This window comes from Mobula birostris, chromosome 8 (genome assembly GCF_030028105.1).
Source record: "Mobula birostris isolate sMobBir1 chromosome 8, sMobBir1.hap1, whole genome shotgun sequence".
NCBI lineage: Eukaryota > Metazoa > Chordata > Chondrichthyes > Myliobatiformes > Myliobatidae > Mobula > Mobula birostris.
In genome coordinates this window covers 45,934,470-45,959,949 of record NC_092377.1, presented here as the reverse complement: position 1 = coordinate 45,959,949, position 25,480 = coordinate 45,934,470, and the positions used below count along the sequence as shown (strand labels likewise).

The following is a 25,480-nucleotide window of genomic DNA, read 5'->3' as shown; positions in this document are numbered from 1 at the left end:
GTTGAGAAATAGGCAACTGTATAAATTTTAAGTGGCTATGGACACGGACACCATTAGAGCTAAAGTGAATTGGATAAAGAGCTGTACAAAATGATTACCCAAAGCTTATTCTGCTGTCACTCTTCTGTTTAAATAGCACTTTCAGAATTAACATAGAAATAGCCTTTGGAACGTTAATCTTCCAATATGATTCCTTATGAACTCAACATAGATTCAAAATGCTTCTTTTCATTACTTGCACAGCATTTCAGAGAAAAAAAAACAGCAGTCAATATTTTGTTCCATGTCTGTATTAGGTGTTTCAGTGATTATAAAATGGCAGTGTGTGCACAATTATTTTTCAATGCTTGCATACAGCAAATGGAATCACAATAGAAAAACTGCATTAAAAATAAAACTTGGTGTGCATTGACTATAACTTCATCAATGGTGCAAAACATGTGCACAGGTCCCTCTCCTGAGTGGAGGAACTGGGATTCCAGCCAAGCGAATACCCGTGCATACTGACCAGCCAAAATCAAAACAGTTGCAACTGATCTGACACCGGTGGTGGTAGTCCGATTTCAGTACTTGGGGAGCATGACTGTGCAGCTCATGAGGTGATAAGTTCAGCTAACAGTCTGTGCAGATCGCAATACTGAGAATAATCCAAAACAGTGAAATTGTTGGAACCATTTGAAGAATTTAGTCCAAGCCAATCAAGAGGAGGAATGCTTTAAAACTGGCTAAACCGCTACGGTTAGAAGCTTGAGTTTATCACAAGTTCTTCTTTCCAATAGTGTATTTGTTGACATTATCGTGTACTGATAATACACTGGTTTAACAAAATCACCTTTTGATACAAGATTGTAAGCGAACTGATTCTTTCTGGTTTAAAATATAGCTACAAAATCATGTCATTCACAGCTTACTAACTTTTATTCACAATGAAACACGAGTGTTGAAAGTAGAATCTACTATTGTGATGTCATTCACTACAAGCTTATCCACTGTGCACCACCACAATGACACAATCTGGCATCTTTCTACGATGGGTAACTGCAGAGGCAATAACAGAAAATGCTATATTTAGCAGTCACCAAGTGCACCAACATGTCTGTCTGTGTTTGTGTCAGCTAATTTTCTGCCACTTATACCTCCCTCAAAGTAAACTTATAAAGCTAACTCAGAAAATTAAGTCTAAGCTAATTAATGATTTAATCAAATTGAATCAAATTAAAAATTGTAAATTATATTTCAAAAGCCTGAAAAAATTGACCATTTACAAAGAACAAATATCCCTTTCAAATACTAAAGAATGACCATGAAGTGCTTCTGATGATAATGAAAGCTGTCTAGCCCTCCTGCTTATCAAGGATTCACCAAAGAAAAAGTACACATTGTTAACATTAAATCCCTATAGGGGACCTGAAATAGCTTTCACTTAGCATTCCATTTTAATTGCTAGGCTGAAATAATTCCAATCTGTTTTTTTGGCGTGCCACTAATTAAAACTGCAAGATTACACAGAGAAAAATAAATACATCATCTCTGCTTGAAAATGAAAGTTTTCTTGAATGACAAATATTTTTAATCAGAGCCATATGCACAGGAGCTTGGAGGGCGAGCTTAATCTCAAAACCACTCCAGCAGCATAAAACAATTCAGTGGGTTATAATTAATGTCACAGTCATAACAGCAAGCTCAAGCCACTGTTTTTCTTTCTACTTAAGGAGAAATAACTAGCTGTTATCTCTGTGCCTGCAGAGCCTCCCCATTGTAGATTCAATAATACAAGAGGTTTCTTATCACCATTCGAGGTGAATGATTGTAACTGTGATATGTTTAGACAATGTGTTGTATTTAACCCAATTTACAGGTGCCCCAGCTTCGCCACAGCAGTAAACACTGGGGACTAATAGGGAATTAAACATGTACAATAGACTAACTCCATTTACTCTCAAAACTGAAATGCATTTAGTAAACTCACTTAAAGAGACAGTAGCCTCCTTCAGGGCATGTGCTGTCATTTGTTATTTTCATCATGGGGGAGGGGGAAAATCTGCTTTTGCTTGAATTTATCTTATCTGATACGGTGACCAAGTTTGCAAGTGCAGCAATCCCAGGTGCCACAGTTTATTTTATTCTTCAAATCTGCCAAATCAAACTCTTTAATACACAAGAGCTGTTTATTCTAGTAGTCCACTGAAATAATCTGTGTAATTTACTTACATCTCACCATCTTCAGGAGATTCCATGCAATTGCCACAACCTATGTCAGACATGACGTCCATCATCTTGTCATGAAATAACATTAACATTGTGAGAATCCCAATGGTTTGGCCACTAGATCTGACTTCTTTGGGATTTAAATAAAGATTATATAGGCCTTCAAAAACGCATTTTCTATCACAGCAATATGACTGGAAAAAAAACTATACTGCCAGAGGAATCAAAGGAGACGATTTATGATTTCATTCCGATTGACGGCCGATTAAATTAAAACAGATCAGTGTTGCAATTCTTGGGCAGGTGGCTCTAGCCTGGTGACAGCCTCAGAACTATTAAATTGGTGCTGAGATGGAAAGGCTTCCGCTTGCATTCACGCACTTACTGATCAAACTGTGACAAATGAGATGTTACTGCTCTTGTAAAGCAAGGCTACAATCTGTCAAACCTGAACATAATTTGTGACCCTCAGTGACATCTTTTTTTCTCTTCTTAGTTTGAATATGGGAACAGTTGCAGAATTCCCCGATACCACATGTTCTGAATGCAGAGTACTAAACTGGCAGAAAATGCTAATGTAAGCTCCAAACTATTTAACAACGTTGATAATTTGATCAAGTTCAGTGAATTGGCATTCAATAAATTATTATGTATCAGTATAGCAGTCATCTTGCTGAAATTTCTAATCACCAGTAATGCTAGTGGGAGGGTCTCAATTTTCATTAACAGCTGTCATCTTACTACATTCTGAAATAGATTTAAAGCACTTTAACCTTATTAAATGCAGTTTTTCTTTCCTTAACTTTCCCTTTTCCAGTTTTCCTTGTGGGATTTTGATTTGGGTTATTCTGACAACTTTACCCAGGTAATACATGTGTATTACCTGTGCAGATACAAAAGGAATTGAAATGCTGGGATTTAAATTCTAATCACTGGATTTACCGTGCCAGATAAAATAACTGTACAGGAAAACTGTTCTTTCCAGATGCCTCACGTTTTATGCAAAATTGATAATGTAACATGCCTGGAAAGACTACTAGGTTACCACCTCCATATTTGGCAAATGGTACTGCAATATGCACTAATCCAGTCTATCACGATGAACTTTTGAGCCAGCTTTTGAAATGGCCAGACATCAGGAGCTGTCATCAGTCTTTGTTCTCCCCTTAATGCAATAGGGGCCCTGGTCAATGCACTGAGAAAAGACCTGCACCCTGCTAACCTTGCCTATTAAAGGCAGGGTCTTAACAGCTGTCTAGAGTGCTAAGAGGTCACAAACACAGTTTGCTATGCCAACAACTACCACTCATCCCTAGTGAGTACGCCACGAGACTTGCGGTCAGGCTGATGTCAAGATTGCACTGCAGGCATTTGCAATTGTTAATACTTTGAGGGGAAAGGAATACTTGTGCTAACAAGCTATTCTACTAACTAATATATATATATATTTTCTCCTTACAGCCTATTTAACTAAATTGCTGTCATCAATATCGTATTAACTCGTCCCATTTATTTGCTTTTCAGCTTTCTTGCTGTTACACCTCGTGATCCCAACTACTGAAAAGGCTATTTGAGAAATTTGGCAAAATATTTTAGAGCTGATTCTGAATAAAATGGTCATGTAATAACAAACAATAAAAGGAAAGTTGGCCTCTGTACAATTCTCAGTAAAAAAATCACAGGCATTTTGTTTGTGGTAGTAGAAGGGAAAATTGTGCCCTTAGAAGAAAATGTTTCCTGCATTGTAAAGTTGCTATTAATGCAACACAAGCAAAAGGAGTTACTGCTGCTTGATTTTTTTTGCCCAGAGGTAATTGGAGTATTGGTTTCAAACCTTGGGTTTAACTTCAAACATTGGATTTAACCAGAGCCCTTGTTAAGACTACCATTCAGAGATCACCACATTCCATTTGTGACTTGTGACAACATTTGACAATAGGAATGCACAACTGGAGGTCTTAGCTATAGCTGTCACTTGGTTGTATATGATTAATCTTATCTCTACACTTTAGCAACTCCCAAATATAGCCCAAATTGGACATTAAACAGCTTGTGGGCTTAGGTGAATATTTTAGGCAATGATATGGCTGCTTCACTTTCACAAACCAGTTAGGAGTTTCTGAGTGCCTTCCTAAGCCAGTATAAATATACAACGCACTTATGCATACAAAAGATGCAGGTGGCAGCCAAATAACTTAAACATATACCTGGCTTCAAAATTTTAAGATTTCTGATGTCCTGCAGTTCAGTTAGAGATGGTACACCTAAGATAATATTTTTATTTTTGAATATTTCCTTCACCATAGAGTTAAAAATCATAATTTATTATAAACATTTTGTCAAATTTAAAATAGTAAAGAACAGATCATATAATAAAGATCAATTCTGGGTATTTGAGACATACTTTTAATCATTTTGATAACTGAAGTTCAAATTGATTAATTAACATTCTCAGTTCTTTAACTGAATTTGATATGGTAAAGCATTTAGCTAATATGGATCTAAATGTTAAAATCATTTGAAGATTGGCGAAAATGCTTGTGAGTTTATTATGATGTGATAGATTAATTACAAGATTGGCTATTGTTTAAAATAGTAAAAATCACAGAAACAATTTATCATTAACATAAATTGGAGAATGTTCATTTGTTTATCTAACTTAGAATCGACTGCATTTATAGTGTCTAATGTAATGCTCTGTCTATTTAACAGTGAGAGGAAATCATTATTCAAAGTTTTAAACTTGCTGAATATAATGCCCTGTGTCTCTATGGAAATTATCAACTTAAAAACAAGAGATTATGTATGAATGAAACCTGCACCGTTTGGAAAAATAACCACTTGTCACAAAAATTAAAATATTGATATTAACAGGAGTGAAAAATCTCAAGATTAACAGGGAATCAATACAAAAGCAATTCTCATCTTTTATTTGCAATGCTGTTCTGCTTCTGTTTGTCACGGGTTCATGAACCATAAGTGACAATCTACATAAATGTAAGTAAACAGGATGAATTGGAGAACCCTCTGTCCATCTGTCACCAAGATACATTCAGAATTCAATTGTCTTATATAAATTAGTGACTGAATAGTGACTATAACAATTAGAAAAATTCAGTTCAAAATACCATGACTACGATATATGCTTCTTTTCTCTCACTCTTACCTTTCATATTAAAAAGGAAATAATTAAAGTGGCAAAAATGATCGTAGTTGTGACAGAATGCAATGGTACTATAGCAGTACAAATTTTCTCATTGGTCTACACTGTTTGTGAATCAATAGTGAGTATTCCAAAACATTGCTTTTAAATAACTGAAATTGGGCTGAATAAATAGCTTATTCTGCAAAAAAAGATTAGTTGAGGAAACTTAAGAACTTTAAAGTAATGGATCTATTTCAATAAAATGAGTCATTCAAAGAAATGAGGAAATGGATTTCAACCCTGCACAAGTTCAAAAGACAAATGTTCTAAGGATGTAATCAACTTAATTCACATTTGACATGAAATATAAAAATATCTTTAGGCAGGGAAATAGCATGAGGGGATTATTTTTTTTCCATTTCTGCATTCAAATGAGGAACTGTTTTGGAAGGCAGCCAGTCAGAAGGTTTGTTTTTTGAAAAAAAAACTACTTGTGGAGAGCATAGTACAGCTGGAAATGTCTTGTGTCCCTTGCTAGTTCCTCCCTTGAGACCCTCCAAAGGGTATGAAAATATTCACCAACACTTACCCCTTAATTGTACTCAAGCTCCCAGAAGGCAACACTTGACAAAAATCACCATTAGCTCCTGACATTACAACATGTTCAGGAAATGCTTACCTGATCAATAGAAAATCTACGGGGACTTACTTTACAACTTCGGAATGGTATAAAAAATTCTTCCTCTATCCCATATGATAAAGTATGCGGTTGCATTTGTTATTCATTTCCCTTTTGTTTTTGTCTGTCAGAAATGCTAAAGGCCAGCAGCATATTACAGAAAGCTTCTAACAAATTAATAAGCAAATGTCAATGAAAGAGAAATGAAAAGTGCTCTTATTAAAATAACTCATGTCTTGATTCTGGAGTTCTATAAATACAATCATAATGAGGACAAAACAAATATATTAACTTTTAAACAGACAAAGGGATGTAATGGACTGGATTTTTGCTCAGAGGCAAAACCTGTGTCAGGTAGGGCAGTTGTGAGGAGGTAAAACATGCAAGAACAGTGTTTGCAAAATTTTCTGCAAAATCATACTAATGATCTCCTTTAAGAGAAGTTCCCATTCATAAGCAGCTTGAGTAACAAGGGGGAGGACACTCAGAAAGTGAGCCTAGTTCATAAAGTCATAGCCAATGAGAGGAGATTGGGGACAGGGGGGACATTGTGATAGGGAATTTTTCCAGTCACTTGAGGAAGTCCAAGTCATGAGCAGAATCTAGATCATGATGAAGGATGCAGGTTGAACCATAGCTAGCGATAGCATATGGTGGTTAGGAGTGATGGTTAGGGCTTCTATGACTGACATTTGGGAGCTGAACAGAGCTGGCTGCAAACAGAAGCTATAGGGTAAATGGTGCAGACAGATTGTTGGGTAGGAAATATGGCTCACAGGAAAGATGCCTGCTCCCCATGACCAACAAAGACTTCGTAATATCACTTCTGTCATGGATTAACTGACCCATCACCCACTTTTCAACCATCAGAATTTTAGTACAGATATGGCTTCAACCCTACCATTTTGGGGAATCCAGTCCCATTATGTATGAGTAAACTCTATGGGGAAAAAAAGAATAATTTCAAAAGGTGAAATAAAGGCGGCCAGAAATATTAAGCTATTACTTCTTACTCAGTTTATAATTGCAGTATCTTGATTTGCAAATTTTACTTAGCAGATTGGTCTAATCAGAATCTATTCATGACTAATGCTTTATCAAATTAAAGTCTGGGAGGCTGTGCTTCAGGGAAATTTCTAAAGTATAGATTGAAATGCCATTTTAGTGAAATAGAGATTTGTGGATGTTTGGTAATACTGTCTAAATGAAAAATGTAATCAAATATAAAGGTTTAGCTGATACTAAGTTGATCCAAGAATTGCATTCAATCTTTAAACTATGTTATTTGAATGACACCAGCTGCATTTTCAAATAAATCTTACAACAGTTCTGTTTCAACAATGTATGAGACAGTGGCACATAAAAAGGCAGTGTCCAAACTGGTCACAACAGTCCTGATGTTAGCTAGGATTGATTGAATGCAAGTTGAGTAACTTTAGCAGCTTTAACTGGGGTGACTTTATTTCCAAGATACCACCTACATTGAAAAACAATTTTTAAAAAATGGGTCTTATGTCAGTCTTGTAGGAGGGGCAAAAAGAAACCTGGGCAGAAGAAGCCTTAAGAGTACCATCAGTTCCTGGATCAACAGAGAAAGCTAATAGAAAATACACCTATTTTGGGCTCTGCATTCTCTCCCCACAGTCTTCACTTGGCAGCCATTCCCCAACTCTGACCAGAGTTAAAATATAGTCCGGGCCTTATGACATAATCAAAGTTTGAAGTGCATTTTAATTGATGGTCCCAGAAGACGATCAGGGAACTGTCTTTACTGTCTGACCAGCTGTGCAGATTGAAGCTGAGGAATGGGACTAGGAAAGTAACTAAGTAACCTGATCAATTTTAACTGTCCACTTCCTAGATGTCCACTGTACAAGCAAAGCGAAAATGACCACTAAAGTGTGTTAAAGTATAACGTACTCGACAACTACAAGGGCAGACAGTAATATTAACATGCATTGATTAATATAGTCTGGAATTGCAATACTGCATTTATAGGCAATTATTAGTTTGTAAATTAATATATATTGCCACAATTAGCTTCAGTAATCTTTATACTGTACCTAACTGGATGGTTTATTGCAAACCAAGAGGTAATATTGTTAAAATTCAAAGAAAAAACCTTTTATGTTAGTCATTATCTATTTTCACGTTCTGCAGCTTTACATGAATTTAGGCATTGCATATTACAAAAACCAAGAGCTGGTGACAGGACAATGATTTATGTCTCAAGCCAGGAAGATTCGGAGGGCCCACAGAGGGTAAAGTGCAATAGAGGGAGGCTAGACAGCTGTTCTCAGTGGGCTTGCTTTGGCAGTCAGGCTGTAGTTACCTCTTGTGAAACCTGTACCTGCAGACGAGCTGATCCACAACCACTCTCCACTAGCAGATGGGGTGAGGAAGGAACAGTAGATGAATATTAAAGGAACACAACAGTTCTTCGATCAAGCAACAGATTTGAATATTGGCAAATGAACTAACAGACATTGTAGAAACACGTGCTGGCATCAACATGACAGGATAGTGCTGATTCCCCTCCTTGTTGCAGTGAAACAAAAATCAAAATCTGAAAGCAGTTCATAAAAAAACATAAAAAAGGAATATCCATGCAGCATGATTGATCCCAAAGGCACTCTTCTTCCCTGAGGGCAACCCAAACTTCAAATTCCTTCATGTTCTCTATCAAAATTTGTGCTTCATTAGGCTACGGAGTTTTTTAAAGTTTCCATTGTGGACGTCCTAATTGCCTGTTTGATGCAGTAATTCCAGTGTGAGGAAGGACCCCAGTATCAAATTCAGCCACATCACAACAAATGGGAGTGCCATATTGATATATGTGTATATGGGTGGCTGGGAGTAGAACAAAAGGCTGCTATTTGTCTGAAGGCTCATGGGGAAAGATGCCATATCAAAACCACTACAACATCCGTCAGGCCTGTCTCCAACTTCCCTTATCAATTACTAAGCTGTCATCTAAACTCTTGCACATAAGCAAATGTTAAAACATTTAAAACAAGCCTGCATAATGTATTTCGGCAGAGATCTTTCTTGGCAGATGTGAGGAAACAGTTACCAAAGGAGTTTTGTCCTTCCATACTGCAAGAATTGAAGAAACTGACTCCATTACTGGATTTTATTGTTTTGTATAAGAAACATGCAACATTGTGTATTGAACATACTGTATCAAAAAAATGTGTGTCTGAAGAGAATACCACGGGGTTTATTCTACACTTGCTGATATAATACTGTTACCATATGTGCATAGTTCTTATGCAAAACACCCACTTATGATGCTTGGTTACTTTTCTTTAAATTTAGGGATGGAAAAAGAGAGGAGGGTGATGAATGGGCTAGGGCAGTATTGTCAAGTTTTATGGGTGCATGTCCTGCTTTTAACATCTTATTTTCCCATCACTGGAAATAAGTTAATGTAAATCAGAAAATTGTTTTAACTTGTGATTTTAAAATGGGCTTTTAATTTTGTATATTTACTTGCATTGAAGTAAAATTCTCAGTACACAATTTTAAGAATTACATGATCTGGTCTTGCAGACTGAAGTAGCACCAGCTGCACTTTAGGTAGCAATACCGAGAGAGCCTTGATGCAGAGATCAGTGTAACAATGACATTACAATGACAACATCCCTGTCGCTGTGTCAGCATATATCACAACATTTTTGTTTTGCAAATTCTTGACATTAAACATTTCAAGATACATTAATAAATTGAATTATGTTGTAAAATGACCCATCTTCTCAGTTCAATGTGTATCTGAAGTGGATTAGCTCAATTTCTTATTTATTTATTCTGTGAAAGATGGCCACATTTGTAAAGGTAGGTCATGTGCATTTGATTTGTGGTGGTTTTAAAATGCAGTCTAGTAGAAGGTGATAAAGGGGATTCTCTCTCTTTCAAGAGCCATTACTATTAACATTTAATTACAAAGCACCATGAGTGTTCCTCTTGAAGAGGTCAGGCTTCCTACTCCTACATAAAATGTAGAAATCCTTCCAACTTCTACGTACTATTTATTTCAATATCTTTTTTTTTAAAAATAGAAATTGTTTCCCCAAACAGTCCCTATTTTTGCGTGTTTTGACTACGTAGCACCACGTATTCTGACATAGCTAGAAAACTGGCATTGCCAATGGTTGTGACAAGTTCAGATTTGAGGAAAAGTAATAAAGTGTGATTAACCTTGGGGAATCCAAAGAGAATTAGCTCCCTTCCTAATCTCCACACAATCTTCTCAACCCACCCCACAGTCCAAGATTGACTATCTCATTTTCATGTACACCTCTGCATGGTGAGTGTGATGACATTAAATGCTTATTAAAAGGCTGGCACTATAGCCTAGCTGTTAGCATAACACTTTACAGTGCCAGCAGTAACAAAGGGAGTTGAGTCCCCACCATTGTCAGTATGGAATTGGTGCATCCTCCCCATGACCCAAAGGTCTCCTCCAGGCACTCTGGTTTCCTCCTACGTTTCAAGGACATACAGGTTAGGGTTATGGGCAAGTTATTTTGGTGATCTGCGGGATGACCCAGCACAGCCTCTCACTGTATTGGTCATTGACGTAAATAATGCATTTCACTGTGTTTTCATGTACATGAGACAAATAAAGCAGATCTAATTGATCGATACAGAACATAAACTGTTACAAATGTTGTAACTGAGGCTTCGTTATTAACTTGGTTTCAAAACTTAAATGCTTATGTAAGACAGAAAACAAATACTTGACTTTCATATCTTTAGTTGTTGAAATCCAGTTTGATGAAATTGCTGACTACTGTAGACAATAACCATAATTATTTATACCTTCTTAAATTTTTTTACGCACATCTCATCACTTGCAGGAATCAGTCAGAAAACATCATTCAGTGTTTTCAAGTTATTTCTGAGTGTCATAAAATAAGCGTGATAAAATCTTAAAAATCAGCATACCAAAAAGCAATAAGTATAAAACAATTGTATGTTTATTTAATCTATGTAGATTTGTCAATGCCATTTAAGATATTGACATTAATATCATCTGAGCTTGTGTCATTTCAGTCACAAAATGATTACATGGATCAGAACGTAATGTGAGTGTATTCATTTACATTATTTTTTGCAATGCATTTTGAAAGGCAAGTCTATTAAGGCTTCTCTTTTTTTTACCTTTATAGTGATATGAAATGGGCTGAAAACAGCAGGAAAAGCTTAATGAAACAGCTGGAGATTTAAAAACACAACAGTGCATCGTACCTTCTTTCAGCATGCCTACTTTTAGGCATTTCATAAAACGGCAAGCCTGGCAAGATTTGCGTCTACGCTTTGTGATTTCACATTCATTTGTTGCAGGGCAGCTGTACTCAATGTTACCTGCAGTAACAGAAAGACAGAGGATAAGTCATTGAAAAATTATGATCAAGCATTTCATTTTAAGAAGATATAACCGGATATCAGATGATTTCTTAAATCAGTTCCATCTCTCTCTCCCTCTCTTTACTCTCCTCCCTAGCCGTCTCTAGTCCTCTGTGGTTAAATACATTAGTGTCTTAATGAAAATGCATTTTGTTTATTGTCCTCTGGAGAGGAGGGTCATCGCACAGAGTGCATAAATTGCTAGTGCAGACAAGGCAGGTTGGCAGTGAGTGTAATTGTAACCTTGATACTTCATGTTAGCAGCACTCAGGGTCCATCACATTCCCCTAGAAACATATGCAACTCCCTGTAATTAGCACCACATCCACCTGGGACAGCAGCTCTGATGAAATATTTCAGAGTTAATCACACTTTGTAAACACTGATTTATATTGACTACCCTTCTCTGAGCCGACGTTTCCTCATTAAATAACAGATTAGTGGAACACTAAGAGACTAAATACTAAAAACTCCTCACTCAGTGCAAAACCTTGTTGAAAACAACTGGTCAAGGAAAGAAATCCATTTGCACACATATTCCTTTCAGAGAATTGCTTAATGGAGATTATAATTTATATGGTATTTAAGATGACAATCTCTACTTTAGGAAAGAGATTATTGAAATTCCTAATTATATTTACATATACAAAAAAAATAACTTTCTGATCATGTATTTATATTTATTGAAACTGAGATCAGTAACTTTGACATCAGAAAAATCAAACACAGTGTGGGAGTTTATTTTTTGTTTTAGAATAAAATGTTCTCTCCATCTTGTCTGTATTTGCTTAAAAGAAAATATTTAAAAATAAAAAACCTATTGGGGTCCATTTATGGTTAATATTTATTGCCATCTGTAACTTGCTGTAAAAGTGATTTCACAGCCACGTAAATGAAAACAACGATTGGTTGACAATATGTTACATATGGAGCAATGATTATGCATCTATCAGGCCAGTACCATTAAGCACGGCAGCCATTGATGCTGAATGAAACAGGAACTGCTCAGCAACAAACAGAATCAGTGACCAAATACTCAATTCATTATAACCTAATTACCTACAGAAGCTCTTAGAAATTAAATGGTTGCCTTAATGTAATAGACTCAGATACGACAAGAGAGTGGAGCTTTGATGCACTGGCTATACTATGTGTTGTAGCAGCACATATACTTCAAGATTTCAGTAGAGCTCTCAATGTTGTGCAAGAATGGAAAACTCACATTTTCTTAGATGTAACTTACGATTTCAGATAAGAAATCAGACCCTAACTTAAGGAAGAATTATGTTTTAATATTGATTGAACTAACATTTCATAGATGATGCAAGTCTGGAGGATCTATCATTTCTTTTACCTTTCGATCTCCTTATCGCACCATAATTTATCTGAATGCTTTGTATAGATGTTACACATACACATATAAATGTATATCTTTGGTGTTAATGGTGACATTTACTTCTGGAAAAATTGCTTGAAAAATATTGAGAAAAGTTATTTAAGTTTCGAGTTCTCATCACTGTCATTAACTGCGATGTGATTCATTAACATTATAAATGCCCTTCAGCAAAACTATCCACCTCATTTTAGGTGTTAAAAAATCTCCGTGCTCCACAACAAAAGAAAAGTATTTAATTTTAGTTTAGAAAATTATTCACTTTGAATTTGTAAATATATGTGAACAAGATAAAAATCTGAGCATTTAAATAAAAGAGAATAATATGTATTTTTAAGAGTAAAGACATTTGGCCAAATTACAGTCATATCCTGAATGAGTACAGTTAAATTAACAATAATAACATTGCCAATGGAGAAGTTCCAGTAAATATTTATGAAAATATCTCATTTCAGAAATACACAATGTATAAAACACCTTTTAGAACATCCAAGTAATTTGTCATTTTGAATTAATACAATTGCCAACAATCACATTATTCCTGTTAAAGACTAAAAGGAGTTAACAGCACAGGAGGAGAGCATACCACAGCAGTTTGCACTATTATCTCATGGCTCTACAAATGTGGGTTCAATCCTGAGCCTGGGTGATATCTGTATGGAGTTTGCATGTTCTCCTTGTGCCTGTGTGGATTTTTCACCTCGTGCTTCAGTTTCCTCCCACATCCCTGAGATGTGCAGATTGTTAAGTTAATTGGCAACCATAAATTGCCTGTAGTGTGATGGAAGATCAAAAATTCAGAGAGTTACTATGGGTGGCATGAGAGAATAGGTATAGGTGGTGGGGGGGTAGGACGACGGGATCTCTCTGAGAGCCAACATAGACTCGATGGACCAGGTTTCCTGTGTTTGAAATTACCTGCTGACCTCTCTGTATAATCCGGGGAAGTCCTTGTAGCCAAGTTCAATTTTTATAAAAAACCTTTTCTTCAGATAACTTACTAGCTCAGATCTTATTTTGTCAGCAGATAACCACATCTAATTTAGCTTTATCAATTAAATACATGGAGGCTGACTGAAGAAAAGTTATTCCACTTGCTTCAATACTAATAATACACAGCTTTGTCTAATGTACAAATTTTGTTTATATTACAAAACTAAGAGCGTGATGAAATATCAATATTACCTTGTATAGTGCGCTTGAAAAATGCCTTGCATGCCTCACATGAAGCAACACCGTAATGATATCCTGATGCTATGTCACCGCAGACCAAACATAATCTTTTGGGCATGGAGTTCAACATGTACTCGCACTTGGTCTGCGAGTCTTCGGCTATAGTGCTCGAACAGTCGTCATATCGTTTACGGGAGCTGCCGTTGGTACCCAGGGTGGTCGTCGTGTAGAGTGGGGGAGAGTCCAGGCCATTCTGGTGTCCATTCATAGTGGAGCTGTAGCTCCCACTGGCGTCCGATGAGCCACCTGGACTGTGGTGATTGATACTATCTGTCAGCGAGGCAGGGCTGGACGGCTCTGTCTTAATGTATGATGAGCAGCTCGAATCAATGTGTCGATCCTTGGCTGACATTCTGCAGAGAAGCCTGTGAAAAGCATTGAATTAAAAACAACATTCTTTAGGGCCTTTCTGATAGGCAAGGGACCAAGCATCATTCATTCGTTAGTCAATACAAGTTGTTCTACACGAACATAATCAGCATAAGGGCATGACAGAGGTTTATCAAAACTGAAGACAGGTGGTAAACAAAACCTGTTTTGGGGAGGGGATTGTGCGGTGCAGTGGCAGAAAGGCAAGAAAATCCTCATAACTCAAGATTACTTCTGCTACTCAAATTCTACTGCAGGAACAAGTTCTAACATTCACTACAGAACAGTTAATATAAAAAAAACAGGTTGTCTGCATATGATCTTTCCTGGATTATTGCATAAAAATTGACAAGATTTTTAAAATACTCATACAGCGGGCAAAGTCAGTGCAGAAAGATTTGAAGCACTGACTGCAGTTAATACATTGGGATTTAAATGTGGGTTGTCTCAAAATGCTAATAGAAAACTTGTAACAAAAAAAAGTACAAAGGCAAAAATCCCCAAAGATTGATTTAATAATTTTTTCAATTGACACAAATTAACCCCCATTTGAAAAACACAACCAAATCTTTGCCTTCAATGCAGAGTGATATCAAATTTTGCATTGAAGCACAAAATGGAAAGAAGTCAATTCTTCACCCACAAAAGGATAAGATCATAACCTCCCAAATAGCTTTTTTCTGACAGGAAAGGTTTTCTTTGTTAAATATAGTTTTTAGAATTCCATTGCTCTTGCTGCTAATGTGAATTTTAGTGCCTCTAATTTTAAATTCAACTGCAGATCAGAATAAAACCTAGCACCTGACAACTGAATTTATAGATAGTTGTACATGTTCCAGTCCCATGTTAATAGTGCCATGGAATTTCAAGGGGAGAGAGGGAGAGTGCACTAATAATTTCCAACTGAAGCCTGTGAACATAATGTATTGGAGAGCAGTAATTACAATGTAATAAGTGGAAGAGTAAGTACTCTAAATTAGAGGAATTCACAGAGCTGTTGTAAGTCAATGCACATTCAGCTCTCTCTAATGTTGACTTGGGAAAAATTTAATCCCCACTCTTTGCCCCGAGTGGTAGTCAAGGGATGGGAGAGATATCAATTAATTACTGCTCTCATTAACAGCACTGGCTGCAAGGAAAATTTGTTGCAGGCAAGGTCCTTGACTCATACAGTCTGGTAAAGAATGTTTCTCTGAAACCATACCGAGCTGGGCAGAAAGAGCTGTTACCTGCTTGACACTTTAACCCCTTTCTATAATAACAAACTGCATGGTTAGATAGTAAAGAGCAACTGATAACCTGCACAGAACAAATTTTTTAAAGAAACTACAGTGAAATGAATGACCAAATGCAATTAAGCAACAATAAGATGGTAAACTTACCAATCAAAAAGGATTAGAATAGTTCCAGTCTATTTATACCAATTAGTTCATTGAACAAATTTTGCCAAGAGTAAGGTATCAGTATTAATTTTACCATTTACTTCCTTCAATTGCTAGGAGTATCCTGTGTGCTTATGTGAATATATCCATTTTCAGGTTTACACTTTCAAAAATATTAAGCACTACAATATTGTGAAAGAAAATAACTGTGACAAAGCAAAACAAAACTTAAATCCCTTGTTGGTTTTAGTTCATTGATGCATCGGTGCAACACAGTGATCTGTGCAATACTTCCACCACCTCATGAGAATTTCTGAATTTCTCAGATTCAATCCAAATATTTCTGCCTATTCTAACACATATACTGCACTGCTGGTTTAATAAGATACACGGGAAGGACCCTCTTAGCATTTTGTGATGTTTATCCTTTCTGGAATACTATGAACAACTATCTAAGAATATTAGCCATTTTTTTTTTTGAGAAGCACATTGCAAACTGAACCATAGCAGCATCTGGCCTTTGACAGCAGATCACTAAGTGAAGAGATGGTCAGTACATGGACTTGAAAACTCCTACCTCAGCTAAGTGAGTTTTGTTACTTCTTTGTTGGGCTTTGAAGAGGAGAAAATGACATCACTCAGCTCATTGCACTCCAGTGATTTCCAAAGCTCACACAGAACCCTATGATGCCGACTATGACACCTTCTAAAGCAGCAAGTCATCCATTATGAGAAAGACAAATAGGATAAAAGTTCCCCCTTTTCCCTCATATCAAGGAATATAAAGGCATCAAAATATGGCACCATATCTGTTAAACTGGATGGACCATTAAGCTCCCCGACAAATCTCTTCAATTTTGTTAAAATTATTGAACATTGCAAGCTTATATATTAGTAATTCCTTTTCCAAACTGTACCTGACTAACATCATGACAGCTATGTGTTTAGCTTCTACTTACAAACCATTCTATATAATTGCTATTATGGAAAAGATAATAGACAATATCGATTCCTGACCCTCCCACATATAGACAAAGTAGCAAGATACAATGCACATGAATTCCTGGCTTATAAATCACAAGCTCTGGAAAACGTGTACTTTTGTTGTCATGTGATTTCTTAGCTGATCTCTCCTAGATACAGGTTAGTAATCAGATTCAACATAATATGTTTTTTAAAATTCTAATTTCTCCATTTTTGAGAATAATATTTTCAAAATATTGATATCTATTTTTGAAATGGTTTGAAATTCAATTTGAACTTGTAGCAGTTTATAACAGTTATTTTCTCTGAATTGAATGTTATTTTAATCCTTTGTTATGAATCAGTTTTCTTTACCATCTCTTATTTTCTTTTTGCTCTGAAAAATATTCTACAAACAGAAGGAGCAACCTTCACTGAATTTTAGATTAGTAGTTTACAAAGTTATTGCCGTAATTTTTTTGTGCTCCAGTGAAAGAATCCTGTTATGTTGTTAACTTTTCTGCTTTGAAGAACACATTGTAATTCATTTTTCTGCCTGAACTAATTATACTCTCTTCACATGGTGCCAGTATATGGATCGGTCAATGGGAAAACAGCACCAAAATGCATACAACATGGAACAGGGTAAAAAAGCACATCTAGATGATACAGTACGTCAGGAATCAACACTGTAATGTACGATTTGGAAAACATGACCATTTCAGTGTGACAAGATGTCATTATTGAATCTAAATGATACAATAGCTTGTCAGCTGCTAGAGCAAACATATCATCATTGCATTAAGGCATAGTGGTGAGGAGAGAATGTTTTTTATTTAGCGACAACTGTGTTTTACAATATTGCCTATGATTTCTACAGGTAAGGATTAAAATCCTGAAGTATAAATAGAATGAAAATCAGTTTGAGGAACAAAATAGAATGCATGTTATTCTAATAATTCATTTATTCCCCTTTTTAATTAGTGCATTTAAAGTCTAAATTACCATCACAGAGTTTGTGAATTTTTACAACAAAAGGCAGAAAATAGAACATTAATAAACATTATGGAAGGAATCTATTGGAATTCAGGGAGTTAAAATTGGCAGACAGCTGATATGGCAACAAGAAGAGTTAAGAGGAAAACTAGAAGCATCAGACTGCAACTACTCATCAGAGTTTGACATTATGTCACACAATCCTCTTAATAGCAGTCTTTTACTCTCCTGGCAAGAAAGTGGCCATTGAAATACAACAATAAAGCAAACTACATTTGCTATAATGGGGCTAACGCATTGTCTGAAAAGGATAAATTTTAAAAGGGTCAAATGCACACTGAAGGTACCTTGCATAAAAGACAGTGGTTCTCCAATTTTGGTGCATACTAAGGTATACATTCTGCTTATTGGGAATGAGCTGTTACTTAAGAACAATTATCTTCAATTTACTTCAATTTTCATATTTTTTAGTTTAATTTTATTTCTGCTCAAATGTTAATCAAACGATCACAGTTTTTTTTGGAGCTTTCTGCATATATTTTGTCCCATTATTCCACGAAACTGCAGCATTCTGTATATTTGCCATCAAACCATGCAACATGATATAGAGAACAAATTCTTTAAACACTTTTTAATGCTGGAAAGTATCGTGGCTGTGGTGATGATTTCACCTTTGATTACACAGTCAGACAACCCAGAGATACAATTTCTTCATAATAATTTGCTCTACTATAAAAGGTTTGAAGAACTACAGCAAAACCTTTAATTGAGCAGACTATAAAGAATAGCAAATTGAAACATAGCTTAAAATATTCTTTTCAATATCCTCACAAAATCTAATATAAACCAGGGTGATTTGATTAAGTAACTGTTGTAAAATTCCATTGCTTCTTGAATTTTATGAATCCTGATATATTTATCTCTTTTCCCTTTTCACTAAGTGTCCTCCTACTCCATTTTTGCTGTAACTCAATTATGCAAGTTCTTTCAGTTGATTGAAAGATATCAAATGGTCAGCCTGTTACCCATCACTTACAATAAAGTTCACAAGTCTTTATCTATTATACCTGCCAGTTTGCAGAATGTAGTCATGTTCAATTATATAAATCAGAACTGTTGTATTTTTATAAATGCAACTTCATTCTGATTTCTTCTTTTTAAGAAAAGTGGTGAAGGGAAGCTGAGATTTATTGCTTAGGGAGAAAAATCAAGGTTTCTAGTTTAAAGATGGATACTTTCACTTTCCCTGTGCATTGTTTCATGGTCTTATTCATCATTAATGCAGCTTGTTTCTCTTTTCTAAATCTTGAAGGCAATGGGCTCTAAGCTTCTGATATTAAAATACATCGGTCCTGATTTCAAAACCTCAGTGCAGACAAATGAGGGAGCCAGCTGAAATAAACCTCACCACCCCCCAAGCCTAGTTTTCCCAAATAGATAAAGGAACAATGTTCATTAAGTTACTGTTCAAAAACTTATTCCCCTCCCCAACCCTTCAGCATTGCAATTATATGAAGAAACACAAATTTCATCAATGTTGATTACTAATAAAGTTGTTTCAGATATCTGCAATATCATTGGAGAGTATTATGCTCAGCAGTGTCACCAATATTCCAAAGCAGGCACTGATGATCCCAAATTTACTTCACTTCATTTTTACAACTGGGCTGGCCCAGTTCTCTTCTAAATCCGATAACATTAGAATGGAATTGGTCAGTTGGGAAGAAGTGGCAATTAGTTGGCACAAAGTGTGGCCCGTCAATTTTAAGAGGAAAAAGAAAATAAGGGAGATAAACAGTTAAATTTTGGGAGCAGAGAAATAACTCAGAAGGCTGGATGCTGCAACTATGCACAACAACAGCATTCCCATGGAAAATCCTGTCATGTCAGTTAGATTACTTATAAGCATAGCCATTAACATTCAAATTTATGTCACAGAAGAGACCATGAAAGTACCCTTTTGCCTTAGGGCTGATATTTTAACGTTGTTTTCTCTGCAGTATTTTATAGTGCTGATTACTTTAAAAACATTGGCATTATAACAGGCTGACCAAAGACAAGAGGCATTCCAATAATAATGAAATTATACCCCACGTCCTGTTATCCTCATTAAATCAAAGATTTTGCACTGATTTGGATATGCAGTACTAAAAATGAATAGTTGCTTGGGAAAAGGATTCTTAAATAAGTCCAAGAAATATATTCCCATTCAATTCAAATATATTCTTTTCCAAAATTTTGAAAAAAAAATGGCCTTTACCACTTACTGCAAACACGCAGCAAATTTTAATAAATGTGCATGCGATTTACTGCACAGCTTGGTGCAGTAAATTCATTTACACTAGACTTGCACTTACCTTGAAAATAAAATGCACAGGATATGTTTTCACTGTGATGTTCCTGCAGCTTTCAAAAAAAAAGCCCCACACGCTACACCTGTTCAGTTCTTTTGCTAAGCATAGAATGGCATTTCATCACAATCACTGTTTAACTGAATGTTTAGCCTTAGCGTCTTGCACCATGCTGTCAGCAACCAGCAGGGAGTCATGGAGTTGTTGGCACATTTGATTTTACTACCATTAATAACTGACTTTACACACTGATTGTCCCAGCTCCCGTTTCAGAAACTCCACGGTAACCACCTTCGTTTTTTTTTATGATGACACACTGACAAGGTGATTTTATACACTTGGATTTAGTAATAAAGATGTCAGTCAGACCAAGAGCCATCACAGCTGCTAATGAAGTCAGGTGGGTTGGGTGGGGGGGGGTGTACTTGGGGGGGGGGGGAACCTGAGATCTGTTCACATATGTACATCTAAAAGGGGTCACAGAGAGATGAAACAAAGGTGTAATTAAAGCGGCATCTTGATTAAATAGACGACTGTAAAATAAACCCATTTCCTGCGCCTTGAGTATGAAAATCATGTCTTTAACCAGATCAGATTCTATAAATTGGTTGTCAGGAAAGGATTGTTGAGATTTATACCCATCTATCAGCCTACAGAGGTAGTTGTGGCTGAGCAGGCTGCTGTGACTCCCATCTGTAAAGCATCTTAAACGTGAAGAAGGCCATCTGCTAAAGCCAACGGCGCAAGATCAAATATGAATGATTATTTATTTACTTTGAAAAAAAAATGAAAATCATAGATTCTAGGTCAGTGACCAATTTTGAGAAAACTCCAAATACAAATTTTAAATTTTAACCATAAAGGACTGAAATGGCAGAGTTATAGTATTACTTACAGCTTGATTTATTCAGCTCTGAACAATAATGTAATTATAATTGTACTTCATTGTAATCCATGATGAAACTGTGTAATGTGTATGTATAAAGGCAGCCTTTAACCCTAGTCCTAACGTTATAACATTTTGCACAAGGTTTAGACCGAAGCTAATTGATCACATCCAGCCCTCCAACTTGGGACAGCATGGTAGTGTAGTGGTTAGCACAATGATTTATAGTACAGACAACATGGGTTCAATTCCCACCGCTGCCTGTAAGGAGTTTGTACGTTCTCATTGTTATCACGTGGGTTTCCTTCAGGTACTCCGGTTTCCTCCCACAGTCCAAAGTCCTACCAGTTGGTAGGTGAATTGATCATTGTAAATTGTCCTGTGATTAGACTCAGATTAAATAGGGGGATTAATGGGTGGTGCAGCTCAAAGGGCCAGAAGGGCCTATTCTACACTGTATCTCAATAAATAAATAAATTATAATCTTACCTATACTGTCTTCCGAGCTACTAAAATAAAGTGATGAAGCACAGGAAGAAATGGCATCATCAAAATAACGAAGGCAAGATGGGAATTGATCCCACTGTTTACAAACATTAAACTACAAAAAGATGCTCAGGTTATGATACAAAAAGATGTCCAAAATGTCTAGAAATAGACATCACCCAAAAGGGAATGATGTAATGGTGTCAAGAACATCAAATTTAATGCTCCTGATACAGATATTTGTGCTAAATTACAAGGTGCAAGCAAACACCATCCCATCAATAAAAGGTCGAAGTTGGTATGCACTGTTAAATTGTGTGCAATATTTTAGGATTAGATTACTTTTGGAACCCACACACCCAACCTTTCCCTTCACCATATTTCACACTGTTGCATCTGCTTGATTACAGAGCCAAGGTAGAGGCCACAACTTTATTCCAGATCACATTGATCAATGACATCCTACTGCATTGACACCAAAGTCAACTAATCCCATTGCACATCTCTTAAACACCAATCTTCTGTGTGTTTTTGCTCATCCTGGTCATCCTAAACCCTGCTCTCCCAATGCACCAGCGTGGCTGCTAACTTTCAGTATTGAATACTGAAAGGGCTGCTTTGGAGGCACAGGAATCTAGGCTGGCTAACACAAGTATGTATGTTGTTGCCCTGACTCGAGGGCGAATAGAGTTGGAAGGCTGGCGAGCTGTATTCCATCCTCCCAGAGTTCATGCACTGTGCCACTCTCCCAAGGCAGAAATTCCAGTGACCTGTTGGAAGACAGATTGTCTGGATGCCATGGCACTCACAAGGCCTCTTTAAACAATGAAATTCACAGAGTGCGGCAGCAATCTATGTTTCTGCTGAAGCTCAAGCGGCTTTCCCTTGCACTGCAGTGAAACCAATAGCAGCTTTCATCAAAAACAGCCACTTGGTTGAGTCAGTAGGTGTTGAGGGAAGTTAGTCACCATTTCCATACACAAGGACAGTCCTAACACTGCGCACGTTGGTACTGGATACACACGTGCTCTCTGACTGTGAATGCACTGTCTCTGCTGAGCATTCCAAATGCCTCTGTAGTCAAACAAATGTGTAACCTCTCTCACAGAGAGGATCAGATTCACATTTTTCATGTGTACAATGAAAGATACAGTGAAATGTGTGAGTCATTTGCGTTAACAACTAACACACCCAAGGATGTGGGGGGGGGGGGGAGAGAGGGGGCAACCTGCAGATGTCACCACACATTGCAGGACTAACCTAGCTTATCCATAATATTCAGCACAACACAAACATTAACAACCAAAACAAAGCAGCAAAACAAGCCCCTTTCCTACCCTTCCAACCACATACCCAGGCCTCCAACGTCAGAACAGGCCACCCCTGGGTCTCCAGTCCTTGTCCCCAGACTCTCTGACATTGGGCCTCGAACATTGGACTACATCCCTGGACTTACTGATCACAGGTCTGACCTTCAGACCACAGGTATGACCTCCAGACTCGAGGTGACCAGGACCGTCCTGACTCACCTTGAGCATCTGAAATGAAAAAGCACTGAGTAAAGTTGTGGAGCGGGGTGCGAGGGAGAACAAGTGGTGTGTGGATATAGTATTTGCAGCTTGCAAACCTGAAAAAGAATGTAGGTTGAGGAACGTTAGACGGTGAAAAGGTGAACAGGTATGGGAAAAGCATCACTTCTGACTTCATTCTTCCCACGATCTTAGCTTCTTTATGGTGACAATTATGGTGATTCCTTATTGAGAGCATTCTAAGCAGCTGCATCACTGCCTGGTTCAGAAACTGTACCATCTCAGATCGCAATATCCTGCAGCGGATAGCAAGGTCAGCTGAGAACATCGGGGTCTCTCTTCCCGCCATTACAGACATTTACACCGCACGCTGCATCCGTAAAGCAAACAGCATTATGAAGGACCCCACACACCCCTCATACAAGCTCTTCTCCCTCTTGCCATCTGGAAAAAGGCACCGAAATACTCGGGCTCTCACGACCAGACTATGTAACAGTTTCTTCCCCCAAGCCATCAGACTCCTCAATACCCAGACACCAACCTACTGCCCTCTACTGTGCATATTGTCTTATTATTTATCGTAATGCCTGCATTGTTTTGTGCACTTTATGCAGTCCTGGGTAGGTCTGTAGTCTAGTGTAGTTTTGTGTTGTTTTACGTAGTTCAGTGTAGTTTTTGTATTGTTCATGTAGCACCATGGTCCTAAAAAAAATGCTCTCGTTTTTACTGTGTACTGTACCAGCAGTTATGGTCGAAATGACAATAAAAAGTGACTTGACTTGATGATCACCATTTGAGGTTGCAAAAAGGCTGCTGCTTTTAGGTGTGTGCCATCCTTATCCATAAGAGAGGGGATATTGAGTCAACAAGTGTTGAACAATCTGTCTGCATGATGATTAAATTGCTGGCAGTGTTTACAAAGTCTGAGGTGAGTATGAGCTTTTCAGTGGTACCAAGTATGCGAGTTTGTGTATATTAAATATAAGCCCTGATTGATAGACATTATTGGTTCGTGAGTGATGAATTAAGAAGTATCTGAAGCTATGATATACCAAAATGTGCTTGCTGACTTGACTAATAGGGTTAAGTCATGGAACATTTTTATGGCTCTGAATCTAGATCCTCCACAGAAGAACCTGGCATAGATCTCTGGGTATTTGTTCTCGTTACCTTTTGATATGCATCTGGTAGGTCTTCTGCCTCCCTGTGGATTCAGGACACCTTGTCTGCTTCCTATCTTGTTCAAAGATTGGATTGCTACATCTGAATATTGAGCTTCACCCTTTCACTTGGTACTGTACCTGCAGGCAGATTCACTGTGGAATGCTCATTCATCTCAGGCCCATCTCTCCTTTGAGGAGTGCTGGCTGTAAGCAGTGCAGACCAACTTTAATGGTGCTAGTCACTCACTACACTGGACTCTGCTGATGGGACAGTAGATGAATAGCACGGCTGGCACTAGCTGGAGGCAGAACTTACGGAAATGAGCAGGCACGTCTGCTGCATTCCAGTAAACAGGCAAGAGTTAATCATGAACCTCAAAATCAGTAGTTATTTAAATTCTCCTTTGCCACTTCTAAAAATGTCTGCAAGTAAAAATAAATAAATCATTGCATATTAATATGAATTCCAATACATGTACAATCCACACAATTTATATCGAATAATTTCATAAATGCACCAGTGTTTCCTTCCACACAAAGAGTGTTATAGATTGACCATCTGACAAAAAAAAAGAGAAATTCATTCACCATGAGCAGACACCTAGTGAGAAACCACTGCATCAACCAAACTGATTCCCATCTTATATTCTATGGAAACTTACTTCACCTTGCCAGAGTGATCGAAAGTGCTGAAGTTCCAAAAGTTTTGTGTGATTGTAATTGCGAGACACTTCTTGAAAAATTGGAGATTAATGTACAGTGATGGTCAGCAGCAACTAATCACTGGAGTTTGGATAGGTACTTGGTCAAACTACATTTCTGATTAAACTGCAAGTTATATAAACAATGGAAATCAGTACTCAGTGGGCAGCAATTGTACTCTTTACAGGTTTGGTGCTTTACTGTAAATAAAGTACAGCCATGCATATTTTTAAGTTTAACTATTACTCTACTTTTCTATTATCTATTTACTATTAACTATTACTCCACTATTTAATCATCATTATGCTGCAGAGTTGAGTTTTTTTAATTTCTTCCTTAATTCCAGATTTATCTTAAATATAAATTCTACAAATTTCAAATAGATCGCAATTTAAATTATGCCAACTTTTAATCTTGAGGTTGATGAGATGTATAAAAATGCAATGAGCTATTTTAGATTTTTTTATTTTAATATGTTAATTTAACAGTATGAAATATGACTCTCTGTAATTGCATTACATTTTTTTAAGATTCAAACTAAATTTTTCATAGCGAGTTTAATAGATTAGTGCTAGATTGCAGCATA

At 36.9% G+C, this 25,480-nt stretch overlaps 1 protein-coding gene across 18 annotated transcripts in view; it reads right to left on the bottom strand.

Moving 5' to 3' along the window:
* The window catches only part of esrrga (estrogen-related receptor gamma a), a 240,669-nt gene that overhangs the window by 50,779 nt on the left and 164,410 nt on the right, over positions 1–25,480 (bottom strand). For all 18 annotated transcript variants that reach the window (XM_072265109.1, XM_072265118.1, XM_072265116.1 and 15 more), the window contains 2 exons: positions 14,020–14,432; positions 11,283–11,399 (listed from right to left, as the gene is read on the bottom strand). In XM_072265109.1, the coding sequence (XP_072121210.1) occupies positions 11,283–11,399; positions 14,020–14,432 (530 nt within the window). The remainder of the gene's footprint in view (positions 1–11,282; positions 11,400–14,019; positions 14,433–25,480) is intronic.